Below are 18928 nucleotides of genomic sequence, written 5' to 3' on the forward strand. Positions count from 1 at the left end.
ACCAGAACTACTTCCAAGATTAACAGAACTTTCAACAACAAAATCTAATTAAAGTGAAAACCCAGCTCATTCATCATGTGAGTAGGCTTCAATGAGGTTATCTCTGGCTTCTCACGTTCAATGATGCATTACTCTGTCATGCTCTCTTTGATCTCCCTCTTGGTCAGTGACGTGACCCTTATCCTAAGATGTAAATGGCTGTAAATTCTCCAGATCATGTGCATCCAAGTCAAGCCACCCTTTGTCAGCTTCAGTTGTAAAGCACACAGCATGCCACAAAGCTCTACTGGACTGGTCCAGCATTGAGTTCTTACCTTAAGGAAGCCCACGATCCGTTCTACAAATGCTTTGGCATTAATATGGACATTGTTGTATCCTCATTCTGCTTTAATCTGAGGGTTTCTTTACGGTGTTATCGGCATATTTGCAGGGGCTAGCTTTTGCCTCCCAGCTACCATCACTGTATGGCCCAAGGCACGAGGCAGGAACCTGGATTCTCAAGTATGTAAGACTCACGGACTCCCCCTGGATATCCCTTGCAAAGATCTCCAAGATCTTTGGTCACATGTAAATTGAACATCAGAATAGAAGCCTTTTCCGTTGGTGAACTCAACAGGTTTGTCATTCGGTGTACTCAGAACAATGTGGGCACATTTACAGCATCCTGCACGTAGGGGAGTCCCATGAGATTCCACGCAGGCCTCCACTCGCTTGAAATGAGGCAAGGGCATAAATAAAATTGAGGCCACTGGATGGGCTTGCTACCCTTCTGAACATTTGTCCTGCTCCAGCAAATGACACCGTTCAGTGATGATGGATCAAGACATCACCTGGTTGGATGTTTTCAGTTTTCAGAGAGTTAAAGAAAATGACTGCGAGATGAGTAGATACGGTATCTCATCATTCTTCTCCACTTCCTCAGTAGACCATCACTTCTTGCTTCTCCCTCTGGAGGTAGTGTGGCAGCCACTGGTGGATGCTGACACAATTGTAATTGCCGTCTCCTTCTACGATGTCTTCATCCCAGAAATCCACATTGTGAATCTTGTTTGAACTGCTTCCAATACAAATATATCCTTCCTTAATTATGGAGACCAAAACTGTTCACAATACTTCAAAAGTGGTCTCACCAAAGCCCTATATGGCCAATAACATGACTTCCTGCTTTTGTACTTCATCCCCCTTGGAATAAATGTCAACATTTCATTTATCTTTGTAATCACCTTTACCACGGCATACTAACTTTTGTTTTTCGTGTACAAAGACACTGTATACTGCAGCATTCTGCAGACTCCCTCTGTTTAAATAGTACTCTGCTTTTTCTATTATTTCCACCAAAGTGGACAACTGCACATTTTCCTACTTTGTTCAAAGTGACCTGCATGACGTCAATGAACCAAGAGAGAAAGAAATCTTAGCAAAACTGTATGCTTATTCCATTTATGCCAAGCCAAATGAAACATAGGTAGCTCCCATTGAACACAGAGATTTTGTGATTTCCCTTGAGTGACATTGTGGCAGATTTCTGTCAGGAAGTCTTTATAGTTCCCTGCTGTGGTTCAAGGAGGAGATCTGCTCCCTGAACACCCTGAGCAAGTATGGCCTCCACCTGAGAGCCTTTCTATCTTCCTTCCTCTTAAATACCTTATCTTTCTGTGTATGCATTCTCTTCATTCTCTTAGTCATGCTCAATTCCACAGGTACTGCCTATTAATTTAAACATAGCCAGGGAGATTTTTGTTAGAACTCTTGAAGGCAATGCATACTCCATCACCAGTCACACTAACTTTATTTTCTAGAGTCATCGATGTTTCCATGTTTTAATCAAGAGAAATCACCAAACACTGGTTCAATTGAAGTAATGGCCAGAAACAAATCAAACAGTAATGAACCTGTAAGCATAAGATGTTCTCTTTAAATAATGCTAGGGTTGGGGTGGGTTGTTCTTGTTGCTGAGCACATGTTCAGCTGTGTGAGCACTTGGCTCTCAAACAGAACCTCTGGTATCAAAGCAAGGCACATTGCACACTGAATGACAACATGATTGGCTATTCTGCATATTTCCAGTGACTACTTACTGTGCGTGCACAAATGCCCTTCCCAACATAACGTACAGTGCAATTCACCCTAAAAATGTGCACATGGCTGCCATTCCGCAGATTGATGGGCATTTCTAGTTGCCAAAAATCTAGCACAAATGATCCCAATTTCTCACCCATTGCATTTTATTTGATGTACCTGATTTGATTTTCTGACTATTATATAGCAAATTAAAGCATGCTTGCAAACAATTACTGAAGCCAACTAAATTTTAATTTTAAGGAGAATTCGTAAATCTAAATTTTCAATATTAACCAACTCAAAACACATGGACAAAATCTGAGTAAATAACTACTTGATAAAAACAGGAGGTTTTGTTTGTTTCATATTGTTTGTATTTATCTTTTTTTGTTGTCAATTGTTTCTCCCCTCTTTTGTTTTTAATTCACAGGATGTGTGTGTCACTGGCCAAGCCAACATTTTATTGTCCATCGTTAGGGAAGTTAAAAGTCAATCATTTTACTGTGGATCTGGAGTCACACGTGAGCCTGAACCACGTAATGATGACAGTTTTCTTCCCTAAAGGCCATTAGTGAAACAGATGGGTTTCTCCTAACAATGGACAATGGTTTCATGGTTATCATTAGACACTTAATTCCAGATTTTTTCATTGAATTCAAATTCCACCAACTGTCACGGCAGGATTTAAATCTATGTCCCCAGAAATAGTCCAATGAGAATACAACTAGGCCACTCCTCATCCAAATGTGAAGAGATTTTGCATTTATTGCTCAGCTGTTATATTCTGATACTTGTCCTTACAATTCTTCATATGTGAGTTATGACAATGGGTGTTGAGCAAATATGAATCCAAAGGCATATTCCCTCCCTTATCCAGGAATGTATCTTGCCCAGGGATGCTAAGACCATCTAACACACATCTTTCAAAACCCCCAAAAAAATCTTTATTTAGATTTAAACACGTACTATCTTGTTAAAAATCACTTTACATTTGGAAGGGAATAGCACAGATGTAGTCATAATGGAGCACAGACAGCTTCTTCCCAAAGCTTCTCACAAAGCCAGTTCCCATGACCAAAAATCAGAAACAAATTATCCTTGCTTAGGCCAAATCAATGCAAGACAGCAGCAAATATCTCGCACATGCAAATCCATTTATCACAACATTAGCACCGACCATTTCTGTCTAAAATCATTCCATACGCAGATTAACAGACAATGACAGAAAAAGAGGTTTACAAGCTGAAAGTTTCTGCAAAATGCTAGTACACGTAATATGATATGAAGCCTATCGTAGCTGACAGTTTATGACAAAGGACACCAAAATCATTCAGTCTTCAAATGATTTAATGTTTATGATGTTCAATGTTCATTCCTTCTGAATGCAGGCAACAGTGCTTTAAAGAATAAAGTTATTTTAAATCAATTCACACATATAGAATAGGTATTTACTACATTCCACGTGCAATGATTTTGTCACAAATTGTACTAAATGATGAAAATGTCATAATGCATGAGATGGAATGAGCTATCTTAGCCACTGATGTTGGTCACTGAATTTGTTTGCAAAACAAAATACTTTCCAATTGGCAACAAGTTTAATTCTGTTCCTTTAAAATCATTATACTCATGGTACACTAAAGATGTTTTTAGCCTTCTTTTTGGAGAGGTGTTGGCTGATCAGTTAAACTACTGCTGAAATGTTTCTGTCCAATATATTTGTGCCTCAGTTCCCATGAATTAATATAACTACATTTAGTCTTCCTGATTGATAGGTTACAATTCTAAAGCCAGTTACAATACATACATAAGTATAAGACAAGTTTAGATCCTTTTTGAAAAATAATCAAATCATTTGCTATGCAAGTAAGTATTGCTGATACGTCAAAAACAACAAATTAAGCAGGTTTCCAATGTAACTGAGTTAATAGAGTTGATTGCTGTGCTGACTCAAGCTACCAATAATTTTGCTCTCTACAAATCTTCCTTGAATATTCAGTTGGAATTGCTTAAGATGCAAATAGTCATTGCTTCCAAAACATCAGTTTCAATCATTTACTCTGTGGTGGTGACAGAAGGTGTTTAGAGGGGGAACACTGGTATCAACACATAATTCATCCATAGCTAGGTGAAAGCAACTAGCATTCTGCACCAGTGTGGTTGTTGCCAAGAGCAAAAACGTTGGTATTGTTGGTCAATGACAAAGGAACTGGCTAATCATGGGCTGGCATGTAAACACACTCATGAGGTATTTCAGTCAACGGCTTCTCTTGAAACTAGTGAAGACAAATTCCACCCTTGTTTCATCCTTTTTACATTTGATGGGTAGTTTGGTAAGTCAGGGAGGCAAAATGTAGCAGTGTTGCCATGAGATTATATTGTGAGATGTAGCAGAACAAGCCATGTTGTAATGTGTGGAAAGGCAGCTCCTATGCCATTGTGTAATATGCATCAGTTAACATCTTACCTCTTTTCTGATTTCTTGGCATTAATCCCTCTTTTCTAGTTGGTGAACCTAGTAATCCAATAAAAAGGGGAGAGTCTGTGGCCATCCTTGCCTTGTTTGAGGATTGAGGAATTTTGATTATCCCAGTCTTGGTTGGGCTCAGGAAAAGATATGATCTATGATCACAGTCATAGACACAAATGATATGAGGGTGACTACAAGTAAATATAGCATTATTAAAGTGATGTCCTCATCAAATAGAGAGAAAAAATCAATTAGGCACATGCATATTCTGAAGAACAAAAATCAGTTGCTTCACTGCTTTCTAAGTGGAGTGACTGACAAATACAATGAACATTTCACCATTATTATGTGAATGTCTATGTGGCACTTGAGGAAATAAAATGAGTTTTAGCCTCTCTACATAAGAAGTGATCATACATGATTTGGGATTGAAATATTATTAGTATTAGGTCAAGCATATTTTGGAAAATGCTTCGCTGAACCCTGGGGCAATGCAATACTAATTTTTAAGTTTTATTAACCTTAGAAAGGATGTCAAAAATAAATACAATCATACGTGGACATAACCACAACATGCAATTTTCTTTTGTTCGGATTATAAGTAGGACATTGGCTCATAGAAATTTAAGACATACCTATGGGTTATCTGGGATCCCCTTAAACTAGACATGGTGTCTTCCAGATTCTGCCGAAGATCTACAATATTCTGAACAGTTCTTTTCCTCTGTGTCTCTGGATCTTTTAATCAAAAGAAAGAAAACAAAAGTATTACATTTATTGCAACCTTGATTTTCTTCCACAGTTCTGAAATTGATCAAGATTAGCCAAATATCATCGAGTTCTAACTAAAGTGTGCCAGGCATACACAAGAAAGCAAAGAAGATGATCTAGTGCGATATATGTGGGAAAGCGAACGTAGCCATTCAAAAACTGGTTTCAGTTAAACCAGTTGACCCACTTTCCTCCAATTCTTCATACCTACAAAGTTTGAAAAAAAATCTTTCAATTAACTAGTATTGAGTTAGGACTGAATGGAACAGAATGGTGAAGAAAAGATATCAAAAGCAGTTGCTCAAAACTAATTCCAGTTTGATTGAATATAACAAGGTGTTGAGCTGGATGAACACAGCAGGCCAAGCAGCATCAGAGGAGCAGGAAAGCTGACGTTTCGGGTCTAGACCCTTCTTCAGAAATGGGGGAGGGGAAGGGGATTCTGAAATAAATAGGGAGAGCGGGGGAGGCACAAAGAAGATGGATAAAGGAGAAGATAGGTGGAGAGGAGACAGACAGGTCAAACAGGCAGGGTTGGAACCAGTAAAGGTGAGTGTAGGTGGGGAGTTAGGGAGGGGATAGGTCAGTCCAGGGAGGATGGACAGGTCAAGGAGGCGGGATGAGGCTGGTAAGGTAGGAGATGGGGGTGGGGCTTGAGGTGGGAGGAAGGCCAGATTAGGGAGGCGGGGACGAGCTGGGCTGGTTTTGGGATGCGATTGAGGGAGAGGAGATTTTGAAGCTTGTGAAGTCCACATTGATAGCATTGGGCTGCAGGGTTCCCAAGCGAAATATGAGTTGCTGTTCCTGCAGCCTTCTGGTGGCATCGTTGTGGCACTGCAAGAGGCCAAGGATGGCCACGTCATCCAAGGAGTGGGAGGGGAGTTGAAATGGTTCGCGACTGGGAGGTGCAGACGTTTGTCGCAAACCGAGCGTAGGTGTTCCACAAAGCAGTCCCCGATTGCAGGAAAAGTGCCGGGGGTGGTGGGGCTGGTGGGGAATGTGGAGCGGACAAGGGAGTCATGGAGAGAGTGGTCCCTCCGGAAGGCAGATAAGGGTGAGGAGGGAAAAATGTCTTTGGTAGTGGGGTCAGATTGCAGATGGCGGAAGTGCCGGAGGATGATGCGTTGGATCCGGAGGTTGGTGGGGTGGTACGTGAGGACAAGGGGGACCCTGAAACCACAGGAAGTGCTACACCTGCCCCTACACCTCCCCCCTCACCCCCATCCCAGGCCCCAAGAAAACCTTCCACATCAAACAGATGTTCACCTGCACATCTGCTAATGTGGTATACTGTATCCGGTGTTCCCGATGTGGCCTGCTCTACATCGGGGAAACCAAGCAGAGGCTTGGGGACTGCTTTGTGGAACACCTACGCTTGATTCGCGACAAACATCTGCACCTCCCAGTCGCGAACCATTTCAACTCCCCCTCCCACTCCTTGGATGACATGTCCATCCTGGGCCTCCTCCAGTGCCACGATGCCATCCGAAGGTTGCAGGAACAGCACCTTATATTTCGCTTGGGAACCCTGAAGCCCAAGTGTGTCAATGTGGACTTCACAAGCTTCAAAATCTCCCCACCACTGACCACATCCCAAAACAAACGCAGCTCGTCCCCACCTCCCTAACCTGGCCTTCCTCCCACCTCTCCACTCCTCCCACCTCAAGCCCCACCCCCATCTCCTACCTTACCAGCCTCATCCCACCTCCTTGACCTGTCCGTCCTCCCTGGACTGACCTATCCCCTCCCTAACTCCCCACCTACACTCACCTTTACTGGCTCCACCCCCGCCTCTTTGACCTGTCTGTCTCCTCTCCACCTATCTTCTCCTTTATCCATCTTCTATCCGCCTCCGCCTCTCTCCCTACTTATTTCAGAATCCCCTTCCCCTCCCCCATTTCTGAAGAAGGGTCTAGGCCCGGAACGTCAGCTTTCCTGCTCCACTGATGCTGCTTGGCCTGCTGTGTTCATCCAGCTCTACACCTTGTTATATCAGGTTCTCCAGCATCGGCAGTTCTTACTATCTGTCTCCAGTTTGAATGAATATTGTTAATGCTGATGTATTAGATTTAAAACATCAAATGATTTGGAAATTCCAGCAGATTTAACAATAAACACAACAGAACCCAGAACATTGTAGGCTTTCTGCTCCAGTTACTATATACTTAAATTAAGGAATTGTTTAAGACTCTAGTTGTTTGATTCTGCTTTCTATTATTTACACTAAGAAACACATTGTAAATGGAGGGGTAAGTCAGGCCTGTAGCCAAAAGTGCCAAAGTCTTCACTCCTCGCCAGATGGATGGGAAGCTTGAAGCCAAAGACTGCCTGCTACATCAATTCCGTTGTGTCAGCTGAATGAATTTGGGTTGTTACCAGCCTGATGGCTGGCTGCAATACAGCACAAAACTCTAGGGAGGAAAGGCTGATATTACTTTACCCCACATAAATTCCACCCCCACTAAAGGGCTGCAGGCAGTTATATAAAAGTCCACAGCCAACAAGATCCTCTAGATGGCTGTGTGATACACAATGCAAACAAATGTTACATTTTGATGGAGGAACATCAAAATAAATATTCTGCATGTTATAATAATGAAATCAGATTATATATTATGCTGCCAGGTTAAAAGACAAAACATCACCAAAAAAAGGCAGTGTAATTATTATATTTGCCAAATGACAGGAGGCTGCATATCAAGACAATCTAAATAGAGGAACATTTGATGTTCTAAGCATAAATTTAAATAAAAACAATTATTTATGAGAAATTATGAATGACAGCAATGTCCTCTGTTGTTTACTTTAGTTGATCTTGTGAATGTTTGTTTGAATAACAATCGGTGATGAGATTGTAGGAAGTAATGAAGTTGAAAGATCAAAGACTGAGAGAGCTGAATTAATTTATACAACTGGTTCAGAGTAATCTCTGCATCTCCACCAATGGAGCTTCAGCTTCCCAGGAGATTCAGTAACTCCTTCAAGACAGTAATCGCTATGATGTTCTCTGCTGTATTTTAAGTAAAATACAAAGAAACAGATGAGATTGTACAAAGTAACTTGATTTAAATTCTCCAGTAATAAGACTGAAGTTCTCTATTTAAAAGCTCATTGCAATAGCTTAGTTTTTGTTTTAAAAAGACAAATACATATGGCCACTGCACACACCATAGGTTTCAGCTGGTGATCGAAGGATATTTCTAAGGTGATACGTCCTATCCATAGTTGAAGAATAACGGACAAATTTATGTTTTCAATATTCTGATTTACTATCTTAAAGAAAATATGTTTGAATTAAACACTTTTAGTCAATTTCATCCCTCTGATTTAGAAATTATCAGGATATAAATTTGGACATTCCTCATGAGTCAGTGCAGTTCAGTTTATATACTAACCTTTCCTTTTTAACTATGATACTTGGACAGAAATGCAATAATGTGTGAATGTTCTAGTCTGCTGGAGTCACATGACATCTGGCATGAGGGACACACTGTATTGGTGGAGTTTTTAAACTTCACTTCAATGAAGTCCTTATGTTGAACACACAGCTGTGTTGTACACTCAGAATATGTGCTTAAAATGTTTATATATGCTTAAATATATAATGGGAAGGTGTATTTAACAGTAGGGAATAGGAAACTTTGGCTACCATGTTGTTCAGGCAGGCTTAGCAAATCAGTTGGTCTTTACCTCCAACCAATTCTGTATTAGGTGGATTGACCATGTTAAATTGCCCATAATGTCCAGGGATGTGCAGGTTAGGTGGATCAGCAATTAGAATGGCAGGATCACAAGGGGAGGCTGCGGGGATGGGTCTGGGTGGGTTGCTCTTTGGAGGGTCAGTTTGGACCTGATGGGCCAAATGGCCTGCTTCCCCATTGTAGGGATTCTACGATTCTAATCCCTATATCTGCTATTTGGCAATGTTCAATAACAGTTCAATTGTCTAATATCCACAGACTTCTATTAATTAGAATTGTTGCAATGGTGTACATGTGGTAATCTCATATTGCAGTCCTGGTCAGGAGTCTCACTCACTGAGAGCGCATCCTGAGAAAATGCTTAAGCACATTTGTTTGAACTTGATTTTCCATTCATACTGGATTTTAAAAGATACGAGGAGTGTGGGCATAATTTGCGGATATCTGCTTCTTAAAGGTGAATCTTCAAATGGCAGAGAAAGGAAATAATTGCCCTATATTGCTCGTCTCAACACTGCAAAATCACAAAGTCTATCTTAAAAAGGATTTGCATGCGTGATTCAGTCAGTTATGTCAGTTCTTCTTCTCTTGAGTGGTGTGTTCAGTATGTGTTTGCTGGCCCAAGGATCTCACTGTTCATTTCCTGGTGTCCTCGTGTTTCACAATTACAGCCATTCACGGCTCATTAAAGCTGCGTCCTCCATGCCATCTGTGGATATTAGGTGATTGAACTGTAAATTGAACATTGCCAAATAGCAGCTATAGGGATTAGAATCATAGAATGGGGAAGCAGGCCATTTGGCCTATTGGGTCCAAACTGAGCCTCCAAGGAGCAGCACAACCCCACCAGCCTATCCTTGTGACCCCACATTTCCAATAGCTGATCCACCTAGCCTGTACATCCCTGGACACTATGGACAATTTAGCATGGTCAATTCACCTAATCTGCAAATCTTTGGACTGTGGGAGGAAACCAGAACACCTGGATGCAGGAAGAATGTGCAAATTCCACACAGACAGTCACCCGAGAGTGGAATTGAACCTGGGTCCCTGGTGCTGTGAGGCAGCAGTGCTAACCACTGTGCCACTGTGCCACTGTACCACTGGATTAATTTGGGCATTCTTCTCTATCAACTAGCTCTCTGCTCTCCTTAAATAAAAGACAAGGAGATTATAAATGTTGTACCTTTGCTTCCACAAGGCAGGAATAAACCTGAAGTTTATACGCCAGTCAGCTTGATTTGGTGATGGGTTAAATCTTAGGAACAATAATTCAGACTATTAAAGGGCACTTCGAGCAGTGTGAATTAATAATTGACGAAATGAAGAAGGAAGGAATCTAACTCAACCAATGACTGTGGAGTAACCTACCTGGTATCCCTTACGAAGGTTTGAGAGAAAGCACTAGGAATGCTTAGTGTTCACTTTTTGTTATCTTTCATGGTCCAGGGCACCAGACAATAATAAAATGAAATACATACAGTAGTAATATGAAAATAGCTATGCATCTGCAATTAAAAAAGATAACTGCAGCATTCATCTTTTGTGATTGTCCCTCACATTTTGAGTGAAGTGTAACTAATGTGCATTGTAAGGCAACACAATTATTTTAAACAACTACATGTGAGTACCGTTAACTCAGAATATCTGAAAACAAGCAAATATCTTCCTCAGCTGCTCCAAGAATCTGGTCACTGGCAAAACAGCATTCGTTCTTTTGCCACTTTGATCAAAGCTGCTCCTTCATTACTCTTCAGACTGCTTCCAAAATTGTTCTCTCTCTTCTATCCTCTGGAAATTCTCAGTTCTACTTTATTGTTCACAGATGCAACATTATAAAATGCATTCATTGTCTGATCTTGAAAAATGACTTATTCTGTGCAAATCAATCTCTTGCTAAGCTATTTAAACAGATGCTTGGTAGATTTTTCCCAGCCCTCCAGTGGCATGGGCAATGGCAAAACATTTTGGAAAATACAGCAAGAGTGAAAAACTTTTGAGTCTTGATGCCAAGAAGACAAATTCCAATTTTCCTCTTCAGGTATCAGAGAATCCCTATGGTGTGGAAGGAAGCCATTTTGACCATTAAGTCCACATCGATCATCCAAAGAATATCCCACCCAGACCCAGACCCAGACCCCTACCCTATCCCTGTAACCCCACATTAACCATGGCTAATCCAGCTAATCTACACACTCCTGACACAATGGGCAATTTAGCATGGCCAATCCACCTAAACTGTACATCTTGAACTGTGGGAGGAAAACAGAACACCCAGACACGGGGAGATTGTGCAAACTCCACACAGACACTCGAGAGTGGAATCGAACTCGGATCCCAGAGACAGCAATGCTAGCAACTCTGCTGCCCTATGTGCCACCCAGTTTCAATGCCAAGTTTTGAATCTTGCTAATAAGCAGTGACGACCTTATTTCTGTGCATTTGCATCTCACTATTAGTAACCTCAACCTTGCGTGTATGAACAGTTCATGATTCTCCCAAGCACTGCTGAGAAACAAGATGGCACCTATTCCTGATGAAAAAGTCAGTGTGATTACGTGGAAGAAGCACCTTGCTTCCTGCTTATCTTAATTTCCAATCACCAACATCTTATTGCATGCTCCATGAGCAGTGAATTCCTTTTGTCTGCAAAAGAGGCAATAACTAAATATCAGCTTCCCCACATTATCATGGTCAATCTCAGAACAATGTATAATGTACCAGCAATTCACCATTGCACATTGGGGCTCACAGACACCTTAAATTGCAATGTTCCTGTCAATGTCACTCTGTATGAAGGGACACAACCTTCTCTTGCACCTGCAAGGGCTGTATCCCTTAGCTTTTAGCTTGCTCCTGTAGCGATCACACACTGTGCACTTTCGAACGCTCATAACATCTCTGGCTTACCTTGCCATTTAGCACATCATTCAGAACCTACAGGCACTCTGTACTTACAGTAGTTCTGTCTTTCCCTACTATTTAGTGTAACCAGAAAGCTAGGCAGCTTGTCACAGTTGTTAGCACTCAGTACTCAAAGAGTTGGGCTTGTTCTTATATGACACCTTGCTACCTCAATGTCACATGTGCAGCTTAACAGGCAAATACAGTGCAGGTGCTTCAACCAAATGGCTATATTTGGCAATGTTTGCAAGTCAAAGACCTTAGTGGAACGCAAGAGGACAATGATTAGTCATGGATTGCCACAATACCCAATAAAGTGGCTCATCCAATTGCAGTCCAGAAGGTATACCACAGGCAGTTAGGCACTTGATGTGCCCAGGTTCAGGGGCCTGAATCTTGCAGGTCAAGTCCAACCAATCCAGGGATCACAGTTACATCAGTCAGGGAGCTATGGAGAAATCTGTCCATGCTGTCCTCACAAATCAATTTGTGGAGTGGGCTATGGTCAGTTCTGGAGGTTTGGGTATCAATTGTCAGGGGAACAGTCCTCAATTGTATAATAAGGAAAAAACAAATGACTGCCAACAAATGCACAGTGAGCAGTCTAAGATTTTTCTTGGGGTGGACTTATTTGCAACTTCAAATCGCGGTGGAATCTGACACATCTTACAATGAATGGGGTTTAGCAAATCATCACCACTCTGGCTTCAATAGAAGGTTAGTGGTTTATTCCAGTGGGCCTATAGTATACTGGCCTCTATTAGTCGACACATTGAGTTTCAGAGCAAGGAAGTTATGCTCAAACAGGCAGGTCATAACATGGTGAGGCCACAGCTAGAGAATTGTGTGCATTTCTGGAAAGCACATCATAGGACGGATGTGATTACACTGGAGAGGATGCAGAGCAGATTTACCAGAATGTTGCCTGGGCTACAGGGTTTCAGTTATAAAAAGACAGTGGATAGATTGGGACATAGTAAGAAGTACAGATGCTGGACTCAGAGATAACACATTGTGGAGCTGGAGGAACACTGCAGGCCAGGCAGCATCAGAGGGGCAGGAAAGTTGACATTTCGGGTCGGGACCCTTCTTCAGAAATGGGGACGGGGAAGGAAGCTCAGAAATAAATAGAGAGGAGGGGGTTGGGGAAGGTAGGTGGGATCGTGATAGGTGAGTGCAAGTATGGAGTGGTGGGGATTGGTCAGTGAGGTGGGAGGGGCAGATATTTGGCACAGAAGATGGACAGGTTGTGTCAGGTCAAGGAGGCAGGAATGAGAGAGAGGGTTGGTCATGGGATGAGGCTGGGGTGGGGAGATTTTGAAACTGGTAAAATCCACGTTTAGGCCATTGGGCTGTAGGCTCCCATTGTGGAATATTGGAATTGTTTTCCTTGGGGTGGAGAGGGGTCACGATTGAGATATATAAAATTATGAGGAGCTTAGATAGGGTAGACAGGAAGAAACATTTCTCTTCATGGAAGGGTCAATGAACAAAGGGCATAGATTTAAGACATGGGGCAAAAGGGTCAGATGAGATGTGAGGAAAAGCTTTTTCACCCAGAGAGTGGTGGGAATCTGGAACTCTCTGCCTGGAACAGTGGTAGCGGCAGAAACTCTCATAACATTTCAGAAATATTTAGATGTGTACTCGTGATATCAGGGAATACAAGGCTAAGCCCTGGAAATTGTGTTTAGGATCGTTAGGTGGTTGTTTTTGACTAGCACGGATATGATGGGTTGAAGGAGCTTTTGCATTGCTGAAGATCTCTATGACTTTATGGCATGGCTATGAGCTCAGCGAAGGACTGTGGGATAAAGTTGAGGATATCGTTCATGAAAGAAAAGGATTGGATAGTAACATGGGGAGCCTCAAAGCTGATGGCATTAATAGGGACAACAACTCAAAACAGAAGTGGAGTGCAGTGTGTTGTGGGGAGGTAATGAATCTTAACTAGCAGGCAGAACCTGAAACTCTCAGAAGCACAAACTGGGTGTCATGCCATCTTCGACCAAACCTCAACTGTGCATTAAGGAAGAACAATAGCTGTTAAAAGCTTCAGGGTGGAGTTGACTTAATTTTTTTTTGGTCTGTGGATCAGAGTCTACATTTTTGCGCAATGAAGCTGAATCTGGATGGTAGTTGAGATTTGGTCATTACCCATCCTTGGATGCATGTGTGCTCTCTTGTTCAACACACAGGTAGAATTAATTTTTGCCTTCAAAGGAAGTGTGCTGTCATGAATGATCATGAACTCATACTGCAGCTGGCGCTTCCGTCCTTCATAGCATATGGTTGCACAAAAAAGGTGCCATCATGTACAGATCATTATTAAAAAGAAGAGAAGTAGAGGCTTACCCACCAAAATGCCTGCATTGCATGACAGAAAACCATCCAAATAAATCTCCAGAAGTAATGCATGGCCCAATAATGAGAAAATTTGGTACACTGAATCAATCTTTAACAGTGGATTAGTCATATGCAAGCAGACTGGTAAGGGCAGCAGGTTCCATTTCCTGAAGAACATTGATAAACCAGTTGAATTTTTCTGTCAAATTGAAAGTTGCCTTATCCTCATTATATGCTCAGGGTGGTCTTTGTGAATGAGACCGCCTCTGCTTGCTTGCTCATCCTGCTTTCATTTTTCAGTCAAGAGGCCTTTGATTATGAGATGTCTGGTGCTATCTCTGGAAGAAGATCCATCTCACAAATTTGTAGCACCAGTGGGACCGGTGACCTCTACTGGTACTACAGGAAGCTTAGGAATAAAAAATAAATCAACCCTGGGTGCCCTAAAACCCAGGTAAGCCATCTCACTGGGGCTAGGCTTCAGCCAGGTATGGGCATGCTGGACAGGGCAAGGGATTATTCATAGGTCCAACATCAGGTTTGTATGAGCTACTGGCCAAACTGATTCAAAGGTTCAAGGACTCCACCTGTGCTATTTGCACCATGCTGCTTCTGGTATCCAAGCATCTGCCTGTCTCCATGGGCAGATTCACAACTGCCCTGGGCAGCCAGGTCTAGCGCATTCAATTCCTGCTGAATATAAGTACAGGCTTGGACTCCATTACTCTAGTCATTGGTACTTAACACTAACAGCAAAGTGATAGAAGGATGAACTTTGACCTCACTTCAGGTGCATCTTCTTCACAAAGAGACAGGTCAGTACCAGTAGACACCCAGCCAGAGGAGAACCACATGCAAGCTCCCCAGAAGTCTCCTCTACAGACACTCCAAAGGTAGTTGGCCTTCTACTTCTACCCTGCCTCCTACTTTCAGTTCCTAGGGAAGTTCAAGACAAGGAGGGTCAACCCACATCTAGGCAGGGCATACTCAGCATGTCTGGAACTTCTAGCGATAGACACCTCTCGACTCTCCTGATCAAAACTCCAAGGTCAACAAATTGCACTGCAGATTAGACTTCACTGTGTCCACTCCATCTGCGAAGCCCTGGACTGCACCAAGATATAGAAGGAGTGAAAGGAAGAAGACCACCATCTGAGGATATAGGTGGCATGGGTGAAACTTCATCCTTATATTTCTTAGAAATTATTCACTGTTCATCATCAGCTGTGTGAGCGAATATCATTCTTGCTGAAAACACATGAATCAAGATACAGAGTCTAGCCATTCTTCATGCCAAATGATGTTTTACAGTCCAAGGTGCGAAGTGAGCAGTCCCTGCACTATGTGCAGTCCTTGGGATCTTGGAAGGCGTTTGCCTCTTTGGTTAACTAGAATGAATCTTTTCAAACTCGCATATATTGCCATAAATGGTACTTGTTCAGGATTATGCCTGGTGTGGTTAAGAGTGCTTGGGACTAGAATTTGGACACTACACAGTCGGTTGATTCACCAGGTTCATACACAAGATTTAGCAAACACAGGTGTCTTTCACCTGTGTTGCGTAGGTGTCTGTTTAATGCTATTGCCCTTTGAAGGGCATCACATTGCTCAAAAATAGAGCCTGTTCCCTCACAAAATGAATCTTACCCACCCACTCCAGGTTTGGTGGCAGCGATTTTCACCTCCCATCAATCCCATCAGCTTTGATCTTCCCTATAGACCCACCCAAACTGTTTATTTAACTGTCCATTTTCCCACTTTATCCCACCTCAGGCATATTAAGAGATCAGTACACTGTCCACACAACACACAACTCTCCTCTGTTCCCCAAACCAGGATGCTACCTACTATCAATGATAAACCACTTTTCCTCCCCTGTTCTTATTATCTCTCTCCCATATATTTTGAGTTGCCTCTTCACAGTCATGGGCCCCTCTGCATCCCAAAACGCTGCCTCCAATCCCCAGCCTCTTCTAGCTTCCCTACCACAGCAGTGGCTCCTGATAAACTGATCTTTAACAGATACAGCCTTGAGTGACTTGGACAGACATTCCTGATTCATGGCTGACCACATCCATGATTGTCCTGTGTGTAGCTCTCTGACTAACTTAGCCCAATTCTCAGACTGAACCTACAGGGTTGACTGGAGTTCACTCTTCACACTGTTGTGACGTGGAAACCCCCTGTCCCTGACCACCCTGACTATATCCAAGCCCCTGGACTGATGTTGTTGGCTGCCCTTGACTTATTATGCCAGAATGCCCTGATGAAGGCTTGAGTTCACTGAGGACTACTCTCTGTAGACTTGAGACATGATCATTTGGTTGAAGCTCATGCAGTGTCTTTGCCCTGTTTGCTTCAGTCACATGGTCCAGGTATTAAATTGATGTAGCACAATGTCAAAGAGCAACACATCCATCCCTTTGACTCATCATTGCTGGCAATCATGAAAAGTTGCCTGGCTTTTGTCTGTAGTGAAAGGCAAGGCAAGACAGAAGTACTATGAGCCTTGCTGAGGGAGCAAAGTTCAAAAAGACAAGGCAAAGCAAGACAGAAATGTTGTGAAAATCAACTTAAGTACCAAATGAGCAAGAGTGAAGACTGCCTGTGAGGAACTCAGAGATGTACCATGGCCAAATCCAGGAGATGGGTGCCAATCCCTGTGCACAAAGTGCCCTGGCTGCAGGATTCTACGGAAAGAAACCAGTGTGCTCTTAAGTTCAGTATCGAAGTGCACAAATGTTTTGAAGGTACACCTGAGAGGGTGCCATAAGGATGTGTTGGGGCTGGTACGTGTCCAATGCCAACATTTGTTGAGAGTGGATGAGGGCACTCACCCCCTGTGGACTGTCCCCTGAGATGTTGGTGGCCACTGTCCAAGACTGAGGTGTGGAAGAAACTGAGCTGGAGTCTTTAGATACCTGCTCTGACTTTCATGTCAGGATTTGGCACTGTCTAGTTTCTATTCAGCGAGTGAGAGAATGGGAAAATGCATATAAATAAGGTGAGGTTAGATAATAATGTTACGATCATATTTGCAAATAGATTCAAACAGGGTTCTCGCTGCTCATTAACAAAATTTTCGCCTCAGCATTAAACACTTAGTTGGAGAACAGAATTTTCGCTCTCTATGCCAAAAATCTCATTAGTACCAATCTTATCCCAATTTCTTAATTTTCTGTGAAGTTCATGTCATTCAGGGGGCTGGGAAGATTCTGCCCAACGTGTTGATGGAATGGAATGAATGCATGTCAGTGAACAGAAGTGTTATGGTACATAGATAGCATGAACAGTACAGAAATTGGATAATGTGTCCTAAGTTTGGATCACTTGTCAATCATTGCAAAATGTAAGAAGTTCTGTTTTCCAGGATTGTATTTAACACTTACTCTGTTAGACTGACACCAAGGACATTTGTTCACCAAGGGAGATACAAGCCAACTTATTCTGTGCAGTGTTCAAATCAAACAACAAGGACATGATGATGCCAAGCTATTTATTCATTGCTGCAGTTACTTACCTTATAATTCAAATCTCCATTTGCTTTGACAGCAAAGTTTCCTTGCAATCTATCATCTGAATTTTTCAGTTTGATGTTGTTCCATAATTCTGACTACTGATGAAGACCTTATGACTGGACATTGTAGATGTCTAACTCTTTACAAATACAAATAATAAAATGTGAGTTTCAGATTTTTATTCAGTGATTATTTCCTCTGACTGGGAAACTGCTACATCATAGTTGATGTAAGGATGCTTGTCAATATACTGCAGACATGAAAATGTTAATTTCAAGTTCACTCATTTATCAATGTAAAATTTAATTGCAAAGATCTGTCTGCCACAAGTACTTTATGAATTTTGACTTAAACTGGGTTAGAAAGTCTCTGAACAATTAAAAATACTTGTCACGAGATTTCCTATGCTGGTGATAGGGAGGTGTTGTTTGTTTTTGTTTAATGTATTTGGCATTACTCTAAGCGGTTCTTTCTATACTTGTACAGTAGTTGCCAACTAGCAATTAGAGTTCAGACATTAGTAATATCGCCTGAAGTCCAAGAACATTTTTTGCCAACTAGATGTTCATAAGGGATAGGGATGAGGGTGCTCCAAGTGATTGTCATTTATATGTGATTTCTTATTGCTGGCAACTCAATATTTTTATTGTCAATTTTAAATAATAGTGCAATGCCTTCTGATAAAACAGCTAAACAAATAGTTACCCCAACAAGTAAAATCACAGAATCAGAGACCACATCTGCGTTGAACTGGGATTTCAACTCGTCAAAGCAGAAGATATCACAGCTCTTACGCAAACATACCACCTGAGCTCAAGGGATTGACTTCCAATGTTATCACAGGAAAGTATATTGGAGCTCTCCATTACATAGTAGGAACATTTCATTATATTTGTGGTATTTTTATTCTAACTGTCTGATGTATTTAATTTCTGTCACTGTTGTACAAGTATCATTGTTACGTTGTCAGAATTATAGCCTTGGGTTTTAAACAATCTTTACACCATATTGTCAGTGCCTTTAAAAAAAAAAGTGTCTTTAAAATTCAGGAGAAACCAATCATTTCCCAGTTTCTTGAGTCAATTCCTTTTTGAGAAGTGAATTACAAGTTCGGAAAACTAAGTTCTTTATAGAAGATGCTAATATAAAAAAAAGTT

At 41.7% G+C, this 18928-nt stretch overlaps 1 protein-coding gene across 2 annotated transcripts in view; it reads right to left on the reverse strand.

Annotated features, from left to right (window-relative positions):
- The window catches only part of LOC109936459 (neuron navigator 1-like), a 471148-nt gene that overhangs the window by 325794 nt on the left and 126426 nt on the right, over positions 1-18928 (reverse strand). For both annotated transcript variants that reach the window (XM_048612092.1, XM_048612090.1), the window contains one exon: positions 5167-5269. In XM_048612092.1, the coding sequence (XP_048468049.1) occupies positions 5167-5269 (103 nt within the window). The remainder of the gene's footprint in view (positions 1-5166; positions 5270-18928) is intronic.

The sequence above is a fragment of the Rhincodon typus genome, chromosome 25 (assembly GCF_021869965.1).
Source record: "Rhincodon typus isolate 14 chromosome 25, sRhiTyp1.1, whole genome shotgun sequence".
Lineage (NCBI taxonomy): Eukaryota > Metazoa > Chordata > Chondrichthyes > Orectolobiformes > Rhincodontidae > Rhincodon > Rhincodon typus.